Source organism: Lampetra fluviatilis, chromosome 10, assembly GCF_964198595.1.
Source record: "Lampetra fluviatilis chromosome 10, kcLamFluv1.1, whole genome shotgun sequence".
NCBI lineage: Eukaryota > Metazoa > Chordata > Hyperoartia > Petromyzontiformes > Petromyzontidae > Lampetra > Lampetra fluviatilis.
The window spans coordinates 10,169,360-10,189,369 of record NC_136284.1 but is presented as its reverse complement, the minus strand read 5'-3'; the positions used below and the strand labels follow the sequence as shown (position 1 = coordinate 10,189,369).

Genomic DNA, 20,010 nt, shown 5'->3' with positions numbered 1-20,010 from the left:
GTGTCGACATGTGTTTGACGTCTGGGTGAGACGCAGTCTTAAATTCTCACGGTGTCAAGATGAGCTATGTTAGCTTTCGAGAGTACAATCAGTGCAGCTGTACCGGGGCCAATGGGCCGGATGGGTCCTGTTGCTGTGTTTCCAGAGAGGGCGGAAGTTGGGCAGGAGGCCCCATTTAATTCCTTTCATCAGGCAGGGCCCATTCTAAACCACACCAAGCACTGGCCAAGATGCACACACGTTATGAAACTTAATTCGGTAGACAACACCCTTGGGAATTCAATTGGCATACATTTAGGGTGCGATTTGAAAAAGGTTTTAGCTTTTGTCCCATCGGAGTTTCGTTTGTGGCTCCTTTATACATCGTGTTCAATTTGTGAAAGTAACAGGAAACCGTGAGCATGTATATTGAACTTGTTTCGCACCAACCGTGCTAATCGGAGGTACGTGGAAGTATAGTATGCATACATTGCAGGGCTTGCACGAATCGATGCATGTGATCTCTTACCATGAGGCTTCAGGTAGCACACGACCCTGGTCTGAGTTTTGAGACGAGTGGCAGCTAGCCGGTCCTGGGCCCCCCTCTTCAACCCGCATAGACCATCGTGGTTGTAGTATGGTCAAACAACCACCATGACTGACAGCATGGGGAGGCCTTCATCCAGCAGTGGATTGACAGGGTTGTACATACACCCTGACATCGCACCCATCCCTCAATAGGTTCGGTGCCAAATTAAGACTACCTGCAGCAGTTGGGAAATTTCTAACTAACGTTGCCGATGATAACCTTGCGGTAGTCCAGAGGTCACCAGCCATATTTTTCCGGTCGACACTCGCGTTTGATGGCGGGTAACTTTACGTAATGTCACCGACTTGTACTTCTCTTCTCAACGGGCCAAGCCAAATGGTCTTCGCAGGGCAAATCCGGCCCGCGTTCACCCAGTTGACAATATTGAGACGTTATCGTGGCCAAAGCTGTTGATGCCAGCCACCACGCCTCTTTGCCAACGCGTTCTACCCTCGCTCAGATCCCGCAGCTGCCGCGCACTATCGGCATGCACCCTCCAATATCTACCGTGACGGTGTCCCATAATCTCGTGTTGGCTTTTTGCTTCGATAGCTGGAATCCATTTGAAGATACCTCCCCCCCCCCCCCCCAAAAAAAAAAATTAAAAATCTCAAGCGGGAGTGCCTCAACTTTCATCCGGTGTACAACTATACCTCCCCACCTCTTTCAATCGTTTGATCATTTGTGATTCACATCCGCATTTTCTTTCATTGTGTCTATTGTTTTTTTAATTTAAATCCTTTATATTACGTTCACTTGCGTGCGCGCTTACGACCGTGCAAATCTTTCGGTCGTTTTTTAACACACTTCCTGTGATCCAATCGAGCTGACATTTTGCACACAGACTCGTTGTGCGTGACAATTTATTTTCGTGAAATTTTTTTTCCAAAATTTTCCACTTTTTAGGAATTTTTTTTTGCATATTTAATTTAAAATACCAATGTGATAAAAATGAAACTTACTCAAAAACAGAAATGAATAATAAAATAAAACCGATGCCACGCATATAAAGGATTTATAGTGAAAAACTTTGTTTTTACGGGTTAATTTTTTATCGGTCTCGTTTGGTGTTTGCGGCACCACGTTAGAGTAACACTCGAATATCGTTTGCATGGCCTATTGTCACGAATATTGACGCCGGAGTGACGGCCAAGGGATCTTTAACGCGTCCGAGTTCGTGTGAACGTGCTCGTTTGGAGTATTACAGCACAGGACTATGCGAGAGGGAACAGCTTCGAGGGGAGGCCTTCATCTAGCAGTGCATTGGTCATGGCTGATGCCGATAAATCACCCGCACGAATCTGTGCATCACCTCTGGTAATCGATTTTCCCATCCGTCCCGTGGGTGCGCTGCAACGGACACTCCAGTGTGTTTCCAAAACCTCTGCGTGCATGCTTTGAAGTGATATTTAAAAAACAATCACCCTTTTGAATCATCCGCGTGCCCAGCCCCCGCAGGAACACTGGCCGCTTGTGCTAATTGAGAAGTGTCTCTGTTCACGAGGCCCGCACGCGCTTTGAAGTTGCCGCTCCTCCTCCCTGCCCGCGTGCAACAGCGCGCGAGGGCGATTCGGCGGAGGCAGCAGGGGGCGTGAGTTCGACAAGTCGGCGTCTGTCTCGTGGAGAACCCCGCCGCGACCTGTCGTTGCGGTCAGGAAGTCGAAACAAGACAAAAGATCCCCCCCACCACCACCTCCTCCACGTAGCCTTTAACAGGCCGTTGCGGCAATTGCTGTTAGTGAGCACCTATTAAGGCCAGCACAACACACGCGGGAGTTGCGTGGCCGGCACAACGCCCGGTCGCGTTTTGTCTCGCCAGTACTGATTTTTAGACGTCGCACTCATTTAAGGCTGAGTCGACATAGGGGAGGTCCACTATAGGCTCAGATATTCGTCACCGATGTTGGCCGTGAGCGTGAATCGAACTCGGGTCGCCGGGTTCATAGTACGGTTGGCTACGTACGGCGCGAAAGAAGTTCAACATACATCGCCCAGCGGCTAACCACTTTACATCTCTCCACTAGGATGTCCTTTATATTCTTCACAAACGCTCACTGCTGGCTGTCAACCCAAAGGATATGAGTTTGCCGCTCTAGTAGACTTCCGTGTGTGACCTTTAAAATATTTGTATGATTTTTCCTGTGTGTGTGTTTACATGTAGGAGTGCACATGTACTACATTTGAAAAAAAAAGTTTTGTTCGCTGCCTGGCTGGCGAGAGAGAGGGAAGGACGGATTGTGACGTCCCAAGGACACGCGGGCTACTTGTTACATCGAAAATAAACCTCACTTGCCACCGATGTCATTAAAATTTCCCTGCGATTTTGTCTGCAAGCCAATTATAATAATAGGTCGATGACTAAAACGAAGATGATTATTGTATACGCTCAGACGCAGAACGGAGGTCTGTTTATGCATGATTTACCAACAGTGCTCCACAACGGGTCATAGATTTGTTCTGAAATAGACGTGTCTGGCAATGGTCCTTATTCAGAGTGGAGAGAGAGAGGGCAGAGAGATTGACCGGCTTGTAGTTGGAGATCGCGCTGTGGGTGGGAGCTTGAAAACAAATTAAAACTGGAGAAAGTTGATTTGAGCAACGTGGAATTGCCAGCTCAAACCATTATTAAATATAATAATTGGCCTTTTATCACTCCACCGCTGGATGAAGGCATTCATGTGCCGTTTCGGTCAACAAGGGAGCTGTTTCTTCATACGTCACGTTGGTCTGTCATTGTGGCTTGGTGAAGATGTCGAACATCACATCAGACATCACTCCGCAATGATGTAGGCTGTGGTCAAGAGTCGAACTCAGGGTCGCCAGGCTCAGCGAAAAAAACTGATTTAGATGTGTTTATGCATTATTTTGAGGCTGCACAACTGCATGACGGGACGGCAGGTCAGTAACTAACATCAACTTATTCTTGACTTTACCGAAAGAACCAAGAATATGAATCCCTGCAGTCACGAAAGCTTTAAATAAAAATTTAACATCAACTTGCATCACAGGAAGTCAAACTGTAAGATTAACACAAATACAACGATTCCTCTCCCCCCCCACTCCATGTACCCTTTAACAGATTGCTGAGGCAAGTGATGTTAGCGAGCACCTTTGAAGGCTGCTACGGCACACGAGGTCGTGGGTGGTGAACACCACCTAGGAGAGGCCCTCGGACCAATTCAGATATTTGTTACCGATGCTGGCAATTGAACTCGGGTCGCCGGATTCGTAGTGCAGTGCGCTCACCACAACTGTACCGCATTATGTTCACATGTCTCTATGTAATTATCCATACGTATTAATCCCTGCTTTGCCATGAAGTCAAAGTGTCCCGATCTCAAAATTGGACCACGACAGACAGATGCACAATTGGCTCATTCAGCTCCTGACATCAACCAGTGACATCACCGACACACTCATTCACCCACACACCCTTCCACTCACTCGCTCACACACACACACCGATCCGCACACACACTGGCCTCATTCACTCAACCAATGACACACGCTCACACACTTAATCGCTCTCTCGTCGCTCAGTCACTGTCCTGACTCACTCACTCACACTATCCTCACTCACTGGCCTCACTCACACGCCCATTCACCGACGCAATGCCTCCACTCTCCCACTCACAATGGTGTCGGCCATCTCACTCACACTCACTTACCCACGCACTCACACTCTCCTCGTCCACTATACCATCAGCAGCACAACCATCATCATCATCATGCTAATCAGCATCATTCTTTAAAAGCGCATTCTTTGGTAGCCCGCACATTCCAAGCACGTTCCACCCTCAACCCCCCCATCCCTCGCTATGCGCCAAATTGCATTACAATAATGGGAATCCTTCTGCCAGGCGAACCGCTGGTGAGGTCACTATAATCTCCATAAGTTGAAAAGGGCCGTTGTTTATTTATTTATGTACTTGTTTATCTGTGCGCACGTGCCTCGCCTCCTCAATGGGCGAGCCGCAACACAACAGCCACCGGGACCTTCCACTTCGCCCGCGTCTCCCTCTCGCCGCCAACACCGCCGCGTCGCACGAGCGTCATACGCACTGCCTACACGCGCCCACGTGCTTATCGGCGTACGCGTTCGTGCATGCGTGCGTGCACACGCATGAATATGTGTAGATAACATATGTGTGATCCACGGCTGTGGTCTCTAAGCATGGCCTACTACTTCTTGAGGTCACACGTATTATCTGCACACCTATCCATCTGTGTATGCCCCTATGCATTTGTATGTATGGACGCATGCATACAAATGCATAGGGGCATACACGATATCCATTGGTCATATGCATTATCTACACATACCCATGTGTATATGTGTTTATGCTTACAGATACATGAAATGAATGGATTTATTTGGTTAAATAATATCATACGTTTTCTGAAAAAATGTACATCGTTTCTTTCAGTGTAGAAATTCAATCCAACCTCCAGCTAACATCCATATACGTATCCGAGTCACACATTGCCCCGGTCGATTACGTAAAAGAGAAGGCAGAAATATAAAGAGGAAAAGCGTGAAATACAAATAATTAAATAAATGTTCTATTTCTACCCAAAAAAAAATGTCGCTGGATGTCGCGAAAACAACCGCATCAATTGTAATACGGGCGACACGTGATGGGTGGGCGGGTATGAGGGAGCGTGGCGGTGCCGGTTGGGGAGGGATGGAAGAGACGTGGGAATCCGCCAATAGAATCGCGTTGCCGGCGAAAAGGGGGGGGTGGGGGGGAAGGGCCGAGAGTTGCAGCGGGAGACGGGGGAGACGGCTCAGAGAGGGGAGAGAGTGCGAGCGAGGGCCACGGAGAGAGGGAGTGGGAAGGCGCGCATCCCTTGTGAGCGGTGCCGCGCCGCGCGCGCCACTCACGCACGGCGCATGCCGCACGCCACCTCCGTCTCGCGCGGTCCGATCTCTCGCTCTCGACGTCTCTGCCTCGCTCTTAACGGTATCGCCACGTCGCCTCTTCGTACCGTCCGTCTCCCTCCACACCCCCACCCCCCTCTCCATGCCTTTCAGACTCACCCCACATCGCGCTGCGAGACCCCTGCTCTCCGCGAGACATTCGTTTCACGCTCCCGTCTCACCCGCTTGACAGTTCGTCGTTCGCAGCATTCAGAGCGCGCGTCCGTGCGGACTGTATTTCATTCAAATCCATGCTTTTATTTTTGGTAACAATCGCACAAATTATCACTTATATTATTCATTAATTCGTTTCGCCTCCGCGCTGCGCCCCACTCTTCATCCGACGACGCCCGGGCAGCACTTCTGCTGCCCACGTGAGCCGGCCGGAGCCATGGGCACCGTCCTGTCCCTGTCCCCGTCCTCGCGCAAGGTCCGCTCCGTGGCGGACGATGGCCCCGCGTCGCTAGCGCGCTACACGGCGGTGCAGAACAGCAAGAACGCCAAGGAGAAGGGCCTCAAGCGCCACTCGATGCTCATCTCTGCGCTCACGTGGAAGCGCCTCGTGGCCGCCTCCACGCGCAAGAAGAGCGCGAAGAAGGCGAGCCCTGCCCTGGCGCAGGGGAACTGCGGCGGCGTCCTCCGCAAGTCGCTCTCGTGCGCCAACCTCAGCGCCTACTGCCAGCCTCCCGCACCGGTGAGACGCACGCAGATGGGTTACTCGAAACAACTGGACAGCCCTCAGCCACTCAAGCTGCTACCACCCACCCACCCAACAACTGACATCCTTAACCACTCAGGCTGCTTCCACCCATCAACTGACATCCTCAACCACTCAACCTGCTCCCACCCACCCACCCAACAACTGACATCCTCAACCACTCAAGCTGCTAACACCCACCCACCAACTGACATCCTCAACCACTCAAGCTGCTACCACCCACCCACCCAACAACTGACATCCTCAACCACTCAACCTGCTCCCACCCACCCACCCAACAACTGACATCCTCAACCACTCAAGCTGCTAACACCCACCCACCCATCAACTGACATTCTCAACCACTCAACCTGCTACCACCCACCCACCCAACACCTGGAATCCTCAACCACTAAACCACTAAAAGACAACGATCTCCAGGACAGTCCTAACATACTTTTTGGCGCAAGTTCTGTTCGCGAGTACCTATGAAGCCTGGCACAGCACACGAGGGGGTGCGTGGCCAGCACCACGACTTGCCACATTTATCCCCTCCCCCCTTTGTCTCTCTCGTAGCGATCTTTACGCACCGCATCAGGTACTAATTTGAGGCTGAGTTGACCTAGGGGAGGCACAGTACCGGTTCAAATACCCACTACTGATATCGTTCGTGAGTGGGAATCGAGCTCGGGTCGATAGGTTTGTAGCGCAGCGGGCTCGCCATTGCCCCACCGCTCCCCACCCCCAAATCAAGCCCCCCCAAAACCACCCCACAAATCATCCAATACCCCCCGCCAAACCCCTCAACCACAAATCCAATACTCCGCAAGAACCACGCAACAACCACGTTCCATCAAACCACTCGACCTCCACCCCGACCGCAATCACCACCCCTCGCACCACCATTCGTGAATGTGTCATTGTTTTACTCGCAAACCATTGTCAAGACCGATGTGTATTTATTTATTTTAAGCTTGAGTCTATTTAAGAAAGGTCCAGATCAGGTTAAGAGAAATCAATACATTTCCGAGGTCCTAATTCTTGGGAGGCCTATAAATCTAAAATGTGGACTTTCGGGTGCATGTTTCTAGTTGCAGTAGAGGCACAGGCTTGACATTATTACCTGTGCTCAATGTCGGCTCTCTCGCCCTTCTACAGCATCATCACAATTTACACCAGTCATTCGGGTTTGTAGCCCTTCTAGAACACCATCAGAATTCACCACAGTCGCTCAGCTCTCTAGTCCTAGAGAATTCGAATTTGCATTGCCCAGTCACGATCGTCGTCTGTATGATGCAGATCTGTACTAGAGACAGATCATGGATTTAAGTATTTAAGCACAGATTAGGGCTCTACCCGCACGGCATGTATATTGGGCTCCGCGGTGGCGAAATGTTAACTACCTCGCCTGTTCTACGGGAGGTCGGGTGGATTTTTTTCCAGGTTCTCCGGTTTTTCCCTCCCCGTTTCGAATCAACATCACGCCTTTTAGAGTTTTTGGTTGCTGTAAATGTCCACACGATGAGCCCCTTCGTCCAGCTATGATTTGAGGCCAGGTCGCTTCTGAAAAAAGAGCTACACAGCTCAGTGGGCCTTACCTGGTAAAATTTCAATTATACTCTTCGTTTTTTCGGTAAAGTCACGTAAGTAAAAAATGAAATTAAAAATAATAAAAATAAAATATTTATTGTGAATTTTATTATTTTATTTTTATTAATTTGAATTTAAATTTTTACCTACGTGACTTTACCGAAAAAACTAAGAGTATGAATCCTTGCAGTCACGAAAGCTTCAAATCTAGAATTTAAATTTAAATAAGTTTACAGTTTCAATTCCAATAAATGCGAGCCAATGCATTGCCCCCCCCCCCACTTACCACCTGAACAACCCCCTTCCCCCCCTTTTAAAGAGAGCTCCGAGCGATACGCGGTTAACATTAATAATGCACGATACCACCCTTTGTCAATCCTTTGTTGGGTGAAGGTCTCCCCACGCTGCGTCGGTCGTGGGGTTCGTTTGAACATACTTCACCATGCTGGGCAGTGTGGGTTGTCGGTGAAGAGAAGTGGTGGGTTGGAGCCAGATTCGGTTCAGATATTACTCGCTTCTGATATAAGCCGTGGCCGGGAATCGAACTCAGGTGGCCAGATTTGGTGATTATCCCACTGCGTCACTGCTCTCGCTCTCCCTCTCCTCATACCGACTGCACATTCAGCAGCCAGGCTATAGGATGTGTATTCGTGCCGTATCACGCGCGATTCAGTCTCACCGCCGGTCACGACACAATCTTACGCGGTGCAAAGTCGCGTCGCCTGCTATCGCTCAAGCTCGCTCTGTCTGCCGTTGCTGTGGATGTGTACGCTTGGTAATTCGTGGTTTTAAAAAATGATTAGTAGGAAATTGTCGATCTTCTTTCGTATGGCTGATGTCGATGCAGAGCAGCAACTACATTTTCACATTCAGGTGGTCGAGCTGCATAGCCGAGTCAGGAGCAGCGGAGTGAATCGCTGCGACGTCTCCTTCGTATTTGTGGACCGGGAGATTGCGTCGTTATATGCTGTACGGTCTGTTCTGGATGACCACAGTCGCGGAGAGTTTTTATTTAAAAAAATATTTTACAATTGTCGATTATAGTTGATGATAGGGAATTCGGGTTACAGCTTAGGTCAATACCAGCGACAGCGACCTAACCAATGTAGAACCATTGGATGATCTAATACAGGACCCTTACATTATAGAGTCTCGACCCATTCAATACAGAACAACTGGTTCATCCAATGGAGAGCCTTGATACATAAAATGCAGAATAATGCATTCATCATACACAGAAAAATGTATCAGTAACAGAATGCTTAATTCACACGATGCATAACCGTTGGATGAATCTAGATCTCTCGTGTGACGCGACACAGGCCCAATGACCCATCCAATACACAACCACTGTTTTGTCAAAACATGGAACCACTGAGAGAATCCAATGCAGAACCACGAGCCTACCCAATACCGTGTCTCCCTCCATTCTCATCACCCCCCCACCACCACTCCGCCCCCCGACTGCGTCTCGCCATTGTGCCTTAATCTGGCTCGACGAGTGGCGGAAAATTCCGCCCGATCAATACCGCGAGTCAACGGGCGCTAACTGCCACCACGAGACGGGCGAACAATTCCTATCGACTGATAGATTCCCTGCAGATTGCGCTGACCGGCATAGCGCATAGCGCCGAGATCGTCTTATCCGTGTACATATATGTACAGTTACTCGTATCAGTACGCACGAGTGCACGGAATGCGTGGTCGTGGTGGAGCGGAGGTGCAACGGTTACCGCACTGCGCTATTAATAGTGCGACCCGAGTTCGATTTTGCCCGCAAGCACGGGTTTAGCATCAGCGGCGAGTCTGAAATCGGTGCTTCTGGGAGCCTTGCCCGTTCACCAACCCCGCACTGACCAGCGTGGTGAAGTATGGTCAAACAACCCTGAATGACCAACGCCACTATGGGGGAGACATCGACCAGCCGGGGGCTTGGTAAATGGTTGTATTTTTTCACGAGTATTCATTATACGAAATGCACGTGACGCGTCGGATTGTCAGGGCTTAACTTGCGAATGCACACTCGATCTGTGGTTATGTCGATGCGACCGGGTCGTTATCGCTCAGAACACTGTGTAATAAAAAAAAATATGAGTAGGAAGTGTTCTTTTCTAATTGCTTATGCCTCAAAAGTACAGAAAATGGCTATTATTCTCTACAAACTTTGCTTTTGTGACCAGGACAGTGACATTTTGAAATTGACCTATTTTCAATGAGAAAACGTGGTGTGCATTTGTGTCATTCCTTCACGTAAAGTCCTGGTCACAAAAGCAAAGTTTGTGGGGAATAATATCCATGTTGTCTACTTCTGAGGCATCAGCAATTAGAAAAGAACACTGACTACCCAGGGACAAAAGTCGTGCTGCATGGTGAAACCAGCCTATCGACAGTGCCATGCCAGGGACGCAGGCTGACTCGAGCTGTGTGTATGCGCCGGGAACGTCTCGTGGTGTGGAACGGAAACAAACCCAATTATAATATGAATATTCCATTATCCTAATGTGATTAAATCAATCACGAACGGCGTGGATTCGTGGCATGGCACGAACGTGAGAAACGACGATGCATTCGTTAGGGAGGCTTTCATCCAGCGGTGGATTGAGCATGGCTGAGGATTATGTGTAGGTGCTGGTCTGCGTTGCAATACCATTATCCAACACATGAGTCGTTGGGTGTACATCGTAACGTGCTGTAAGGGCTAGAAATCTTAACATTTGGAACAATATCAATGTTAAGTAGAAAACATCCGAGGACCAAAATAGCGACTTTAGAACCCCAAACATCATGGTGCGCATGTTGACTGGTTTCACTCACATCATCGCTCAGTTACCACAATCATTCAGACGCACGCATAAATGACCGCCACCGTTATCATTGCAATTGGTGGGTTTCCCACCCTCGTTCAAATCCCAAGTTTCAAATCGACTCCGCATATCACCCCCTCCCTGCTAAGGTCGATAAACAAAACGAGGACTAATTTGTAGGACGTCAGTCAGTTTATTTCGGTTAAGCCCAATTGAGCCAATACGCAATTTTTCACCAGCTCTCGTCAATACATGGACTCACTCCGTCAGAGGAATGTGGAATTTCCCCCACGAGCCAACAAGGGGCTGTGAAAGGGGAGGCAGAACGCCTCTCCACCACTTTGACGCGAATCCAAGTCGACTCGTGTTCGAGTCGAATCCGATCGCCCGTTCCTTGAAGCCACACAGACACAGAACCTCACGTTACCACGAAGCACCGACCGCGCAAAATATCTCTCTTTGTTCGAGATTCGCAACACATCAATCGAATCGCGCGTGTGGACGAATCGAGGGGTTTCGAGTAGTAGACGGTGTAGGTTAAAATGATTGCGTTGCGATCAAAACGTCGTGAAATATGATTTTTTTTATTTTTCTACCTATGTGGCTTTACCGAAAGTACCAAAGAGTATGGATTCATGCAGTCACGAAAGCTTCAAATCAAGATTAAAATGATTAGTTTGGCCCCCTGCAGCCGCCAGAGGCCGCTACATTCGCCGCAACACAAATGGTTCAATCGGTTCTTCAATTGAATCGCGAGCCTGAATCGTGATGATTCGTCGAATCTTTATTCATCAGCCAAATTACGGGGGCGGCGGCGGCGTCGGGGGAGTCACGTGATCTTCACGACTACTCCCTCTGCTTCATCTCACGCCACCTCTAGGCAATTCCATCTCCAGCAACATTCGCGGTGTATTGTGATTCTACTGCTGGATGAAGGCATCCCCACGCCGTGCAGGTCATGGCGCGGTGGAGCGGCGGGGGAGGGGAGGGGGGGTGTGTAACCATACTCCAACACATTGGTCAGTCCGTGTTTGTGACGAAGGTGGGCCGGGATCTGTTCAGATGCTTACGCGCCACTCGTGTTGGCCACGTTCGGGAGTTGAATATAATTGCGCGGGATTCATCGCACCGCCGTTCCACCGCTCGCCAAACTCTGCCCACCGGGGCAGCGATTGTCTGGGCAGACGGTGCCAACTGCCCCAGGGGCACAGGTGCCGGTATACAAAGTGGGGGGGGGGGGGGGGAATTTGGCAGGGTTGGAAGGAGGAGAGGTTGCATTGAAAACTTCTCGCCTGCAGGGTCAATAACACCCCCCAAGCACGTCGTGACTGCACATCTGCCCCCTGCACTTCGTACTTCTCTCTGACCCGCTTGTCGTCGTGGTGGTGGTGGCGTGCGTGTGTGTGCACGCGCTCACACTCACACACACACACAGGTGTTACCGGGTGGCGGGAAGGCGGCCCCACCTCCCTCGTACCAGCAGCAGCAGCAGCAACAGCTGCAGCAGGTGTCGTCCAAGAAGCCGGGGTCGGGCACCTCGCTGCTGCGGAGCCCGCCGCGCCGCGTCGTCGTTCAGGCCTCCACCTCGGAGCTGCTCAAGTGCCTGGGCGAGTTCCTGTGCCGCCGCTGCTCCCGCCTGCGCCACCTGTCCCCGTCGGAGCCGGGCCTGTGGCTGCGCGCCGTCGACCGGTCCCTGCTGCTGCAGGGCTGGCAGGACCAGGCGTTCGTGACGCCCGTCAACGTGGTCTTCGTCTACCTGCTGTGCCGCGAGGCGGTGAGCGCGCACACGGGCAGCGAGCACGAGCTGCGAGCGGCGCTGCTCACCTGCCTCTACCTGTCCTACTCCTACATGGGCAACGAGATCTCGTACCCGCTCAAGCCGTTCCTCGTGGAGAGCAGCCGGGACGCCTTCTGGGAGCGATGCCTGCGCATCATCGACCTCATGAGCGCGCACATGCTGCGCATCAACGCCGACCCGCACTACTTCACGCAGGTGTTCGCCGAGCTCAAGGAGGAGGGAGCTCGCGACCTGCAGCCTCGGTGGACGTTCACGCTCGACCGGTAGCCGCGCTCGCTGTGTCCTACTGTGTGCGAGGATTTGAAGAAGAAGATGAAAAATACGGCGATGATGGATACAAGAGATTCATACTTGATTCGGGGGGGAGGGGGTTGAGGTGCGTTACGGGCGTAGATTGTCGCTTAAGTGGTGATGCGAGTCGAGGAGAGTGAGTGGATTTAGGAGGTCGCGTCCCAATAGGAGATGGGATTGAAGGAGCTATGAGTCGCCGTGCTGTAGATGTCACTCACTCGCAGAGCCCCACGCTCACAGTCCCGTTTCTATTGTAAATATGCATACACATACATACACAGGTGTACCATATTCATTAACACACCGTTACAAACACGTCCACACACACTGCTGAAACAAACACACATACAGCCACATACATTGTTCAACACACACACATTTTACCATATATACACCCCGCCACACACTCACCCCCCCACCGCACACTCATAATTTCCATACGTGCACACGCACATCATCTCTCAATATACGTACACACTGCTCAATACAGACCCTTACTCATAAACACACAAACAGTAGTCAAAGCCCCAAAGACATAAACACTGTTCCACTCACACACACACAGCCCCATACACACAATACACACGCACACACACACAGCCCCATACACACAATACACACGCACACACACACAGCCCCATATACACAATATACACGGTCACACACACACAGCCCCATACACACAATATACACGGTCACACACACACAGCCCCATACACACAATACACACGCACACACACACAGCCCCATACACACAATATACACGCACACACACACAGCCCCATACACACAATATACACGGTCACACACACACAGCCCCATACACACAATATACACAGTCACACACACACAGCCCCATACACACAATACACACGCACACACACACAGCCCCATACACACAATATACACGCACACACACAGCCCCATACACACAATATACACGGTCACACACACACAGCCCCATACACACAATATACACAGTCACACACACACAGCCCCATACACACAATACACACGCACACACACACAGCCCCATACACACAATATACACGCACACACACACAGCCCCATACACACAATACACACGCACACACACACAGCCCCATACACACAATATACACAGTCACACACACACAGCCCCATATACACAATATACACGGTCACACACACACAGCCCCATACACACAATACACACGCACACACACACAGCCCCATACACACAATACACACGCACACACACACAGCCCCATACACACAATACACACGCACACACACACAGCACCATACACACAATATACACGCACACACACACAGCCCCATACACACAATATACACGGTCACACACACACAGCCCCATACACACAATATACACAGTCACACACACACAGCCCCATACACACAATACACACGCACACACACACAGCCCCATACACACAATATACACAGTCACACACACACAGCCCCATATACACAATATACACGGTCACACACACACAGCCCCATACACACAATACACACGGTCACACACACACAGCCCCATACACACAATACACACGCACACACACACAGCCCCATACACACAATATACACGGTCACACACACACAGCCCCATACACACAATATACACGGTCACACACACACAGCCCCATACACACAATATACACGGTCACACACACACAGCCCCATACACACAATATACACGGTCACACACACACAGCCCCATATACACAATATACACGGTCACACACACACAGCCCCATACACACAATACACACGGTCACACACACACAGCCCCATACACACAATATACACGGTCACACACACACAGCCCCATACACACAATATACACGGTCACACACACACAGCCCCATACACACAATACACACGGTCACACACACACAGCCCCATACACACAATATACACAGTCACACACACACAGCCCCATACACACAATATACACGGTCACACACACACAGCCCCATACACACAATATACACGCACACACACACAGCCCCATACACACAATATACACGGTCACACACACAGCCCCATACACACAATATACACGGTCACACACACACAGCCCCATACACACAATATACACAGTCACACACACACAGCCCCATACACACAATATACACAGTCACACACACACAGCCCCATACACACAATATACACGGTCACACACACACAGCCCCATACACACAATATACACGGTCACACACACACAGCCCCATACACACAATACACACGGTCACACACACACAGCCCCATACACACAATATACACAGTCACACACACACAGCCCCATACACACAATATACACGGTCACACACACACAGCCCCATACACACAATATACACGCACACACACACAGCACCATACACACAATACACACGGTCACACACACACAGCCCCATACACACAATATACACGGTCACACACACACAGCCCCATACACACAATATACACGGTCACACACACACAGCCCCATATACACAATATACACGGTCACACACACACAGCCCCATACACACAATACACACGGTCACACACACACAGCCCCATACACACAATATACACGGTCACACACACACAGCCCCATATACACAATACACACGGTCACACACACACAGCCCCATACACACAATATACACGGTCACACACACACAGCCCCATACACACAATACACACGGTCACACACACACAGCCCCATACACACAATATACACGGTCACACACACACAGCCCCATACACACAATATACACGGTCACACACACACAGCCCCATACACACAATATACACAGTCACACACACACAGCCCCATACACACAATACACACGCACACACACACAGCCCCATACACACAATACACACGCACACACACACAGCCCCATACACACAATATACACGGTCACACACACACAGCCCCATACACACAATATACACGGTCACACACACACAGCCCCATACACACAATATACACGGTCACACACACACAGCCCCATACACACAATACACACGCACACACACACAGCCCCATACACACAATACACACGCACACACACACAGCCCCATACACACAATATACACGGTCACACACACACAGCCCCATACACACAATATACACGGTCACACACACACAGCCCCATACACACAATATACACGGTCACACACACACAGCCCCATACACACAATATACACGCACACACACACAGCCCCATACACACAATATACACGGTCACACACACACAGCCCCATACACACAATATACACGGTCACACACACACAGCCCCATATACACAATATACACGGTCACACACACACAGCCCCATACACACAATACACACGCACACACACACAGCCCCATACACACAATATACACGGTCACACACACACAGCCCCATATACACAATATACACGGTCACACACACACAGCCCCATACACACAATACACACGCACACACACACAGCCCCATATACACAATATACACGGTCACACACACACAGCCCCATACACACAATACACACGCACACACACACAGCCCCATACACACAATATACACGGTCACACACACACAGCCCCATACACACAATACACACGGTCACACACACACAGCCCCATACACACAATACACACGCACACACACACAGCCCCATACACACAATATACACGGTCACACACACACAGCCCCATACACACAATATACACGGTCACACACACACAGCCCCATATACACAATATACACGGTCACACACACACAGCCCCATACACACAATACACACGCACACACACACAGCCCCATACACACAATATACACGGTCACACACACACAGCCCCATATACACAATATACACGGTCACACACACACAGCCCCATACACACAATACACACGCACACACACACAGCCCCATATACACAATATACACGGTCACACACACACAGCCCCATACACACAATACACACGCACACACACACAGCCCCATACACACAATATACACGGTCACACACACACAGCCCCATACACACAATATACACGGTCACACACACACAGCCCCATACACACAATACACACGGTCACACACACACAGCCCCATACACACAATACACACGCACACACACACAGCCCCATACACACAATATACACGGTCACACACACACAGCCCCATACACACAATATACACGGTCACACACACACAGCCCCATACACACAATACACACGGTCACACACACACAGCCCCATACACACAATACACACGGTCACACACACACGCGCGCACACAGCCCCATACACACGCACACACACGCGGACACAGTCCCGTACACAATACACACAGTCTCACACGCACACACACAGCCCCATACATACAATACACACGGTCACGCATTATACAATGACACACCCCCTCCCTCTCCACACTGTCCCGCCCACTCTGACCCCACGGCTGCCCCTCGGTGAGGTCATACAGAACAATGCGACAATAACTGTCCAGCTGATGTCCCCTCTGCGGATCAAATGCCCATGCACCGACTCCCTCGAGCCCGGGTATCTCACGCAGTGCGCGTTGGCTGCGCGAGTGCGAACGACTGAAATAACTTGACGTCAGCAAGGCTTCGGCTGGCTAGAGGGTACGGGAGCGCCGACAAGTTATGATTTCGCGAGATGCGGAACCCCAAAGGACGAACGCCGAGGGAAATGAAACGCAGCATTGCGAGTTTGAGGATCGTGAAACGGCAGCAAAGGAAACTCGGTCAAGTCACTTTGTAAATTCACTTCCTATCATTCTCACGGGAGGGAAGTGGGGTCTGGGGGTGTATGTCTGGAGGGGGGTGGGGGGTGGAGGACGTGGGGGAGAGGGAAAGAAAATGTGTGCTCCCCCCAGCCCCTCCCCTCAACCTCCTCCACCCCCCCCCCCGCCGCCGTACCCCCCCAGCCCCCCATCGACCTAATTTCCATCAACTCAACCAATGCCCGATGATGGCCCACACGTGGCTGCGAGCCTATTAACGACTCTATCGTCATCTGTCACGATCAATCCACTGCCGGACGACGGCCCTCTCCAAGCACTCGGTCGCCATCTCTCACGGCCCTGCGATGGAACAATCCATCTGGCAGGCGAGCCGATCCCATCGCTTCCTCTCCGCGCTCAAGATACACATGAGAGAGGGCGGGGGGGGGGAACCTGAAATATGTACGAATCTCGATGTGAAGCGGCGAATACTTCGGACGAAGGACTTGATCCAAGGGCGACTTACTCGATTGTATGGATGGACGACACATCCCGTCGACAACTGCCTGCTCTGATGAGAAGGCGCCTGTGTTGTTGTATCTAATTTGTTGTTGTTGGTGGTGGTGGTTGTTGAGCTGTTTGCTGGAGGTCACTTTGGTGTCCGGGTGATGAATCGTCGATGGACAAGACACTCTTTTATTTACACCCCGCCCCTCCTGTGTTAATCCACTGCTGGGCGAAGATATCTCTGCTGTCCACGTTGTGTGCCAGTCACGGGGGCCTGTTTGACCATGCTGGGTTGGTGAGTGTTCGTGAAATGTGGGTTGGAGCTAGGCATCGGTTCAGATATCACTCGTCACTGACGATGGTTAGTCGTGGCCTGGAATCGAAATCGGGTTGGGCGAGTTCTTTGTGCAGTGAGGGGCCACAACCGCTGCGCCACCACTCAAACTGAGCTGCCAGGATATGTGGGTCAGCAGAGTGGCAACCGGTACGGTGTAGACTTAACGGTTCAAAGTTGAAGCAACACAACACGATGCGGAATAGAGAGAATTGCACCGCCAAGAAATCGATAGCTGTTTTGAGAACGTGAACACGTTTCAGCAGCTATGCTCAAACCACGCCCGTTTTGTCGATAATAAGAATGAATTCGAATATTACGTCCGACTTTTGTTAGGAAGGAAAGGGATTAAAAAAATAGCAAACGTAGTTATTACAACAACAAAAAACAACATTTGGAAATGTTAAACAAAGGAACTCGTTTTGGCAGTGGGGCTCAGAAAAACAAATGAATAGAACACTCACTACGTTCGTCATTAAATACTCTCAAGGCCACCCAATCACTCTGAAGAATGGCCACTGCTCCCAACGTTATCCTGTTAAATCGACTAATGTTTGTAGCGATAACAGACATCATCAGCATCTCGTCACTTTATTATTTAACACGGTACTTAGCTTGTGCGTTTATACATGCGGTCACGTCTCGATCGCGCAGTCGTGTCAATCAGCAGCAGCATACTGACCATCACTTTATTTATTAGTGCGTGTAAATAATAATTAACATACACGCGCATGCGATAAAAAACACAACACGACGATCTTAATGATCGTGAGAATCATTTACTTTGATGTATCGTGCCCTCGATGCTGGGGCAGCCCATCTCAAACATTTGAAGCGGCACCCCCTGGGGCAGCTGGCCCTGTGGGAACAGAGGTGTCTCACCACCTGGCCTGCAAAACTGGTATTAGTGTGCCAAGTATGATCGGGCAAGGTGGGAGGTGGGGGGGGCGGAGTGATTGTTGCTGTGTATAATCCCAACTGAGCATTTTGCGCGTAATTTCTAATTCGGTGAACGGTGTCAAATCTCAAACGCATCAATGTGAAACAGGGCGGCCGCAATAACGCGATTGCCACCGTCAATGTAAACCGGGTTGCATCGGACCTCGTTGGCGAACGTGTCGAGTGGCGGGCGAGCAGGAACACGGCGCCACGCGCGTTCGCGTCGTGCGTGGAGGTGCGGTGGGCCGCGTCGTCGAGAACCAACCCCACGCGTTGATCCCGGCGCGGTGGCTCCCCTCGTGACAGTCGGAGCCGAGTGCGGTCGGCCCCGCGGGCTCCAGGGTCGCGAGAGGCGGCGTCGCTGCTAATCCCGCGCGCCATCTGTTGAGCGGAGCCGCTCGATGGGGGGTCGTGAACACGAGGCTGTGTCCACGCACAGCTCGCCGCCACGCGCTTGCCTTGTGCCGGCCAGTCCCGTAGCGTGACCCCGTTTAAGGGGGGTGGTGGGGGGGGGATACACAAACTCAGGGGAGGGAGGCACGGCAGAGTCAAAGTCAAACAAACGGTAGAGACAGGCGTACCGCCACAAACAGGACTGGTGACGATGATTCTATCCGAGTTGTCGATCGTTCTTTGGGCAATTGCTCTCGTCTCCGTAAATGGTCACAAAAGGCAGAGGCGCAGGACTGCAATTGCTTTGCTCACGCGACTGACAGGAGACAAGACTGCGACGCCCGTCTCTTCATTGCACCGAACCTCACGTTTTGTCGTGCCCATCCCGTATTAGACGAAGAGGGGGTGACTGAGCCTTTAGCAAGGGGTGGAAATCA

General features: G+C 50.8%; 1 protein-coding gene across 1 annotated transcript; it reads left to right on the top strand.

Annotated features, from left to right (window-relative positions):
* Positions 1–5,341: 5,341 nt before the first annotated feature.
* On the top strand, positions 5,342–13,109 carry LOC144934557 (cyclin-dependent kinase 5 activator 1-like). Its single transcript, XM_078860480.1, has 2 exons — positions 5,342–6,183; positions 12,016–13,109. The coding sequence occupies exons 1-2, from the start codon at positions 5,881–5,883 to the stop codon at positions 12,643–12,645; spliced, it is 933 nt and encodes a 310-aa protein (XP_078716606.1). The 5' UTR covers positions 5,342–5,880; the 3' UTR covers positions 12,646–13,109.
* The last annotated feature ends 6,901 nt before the right edge of the window (positions 13,110–20,010 follow it).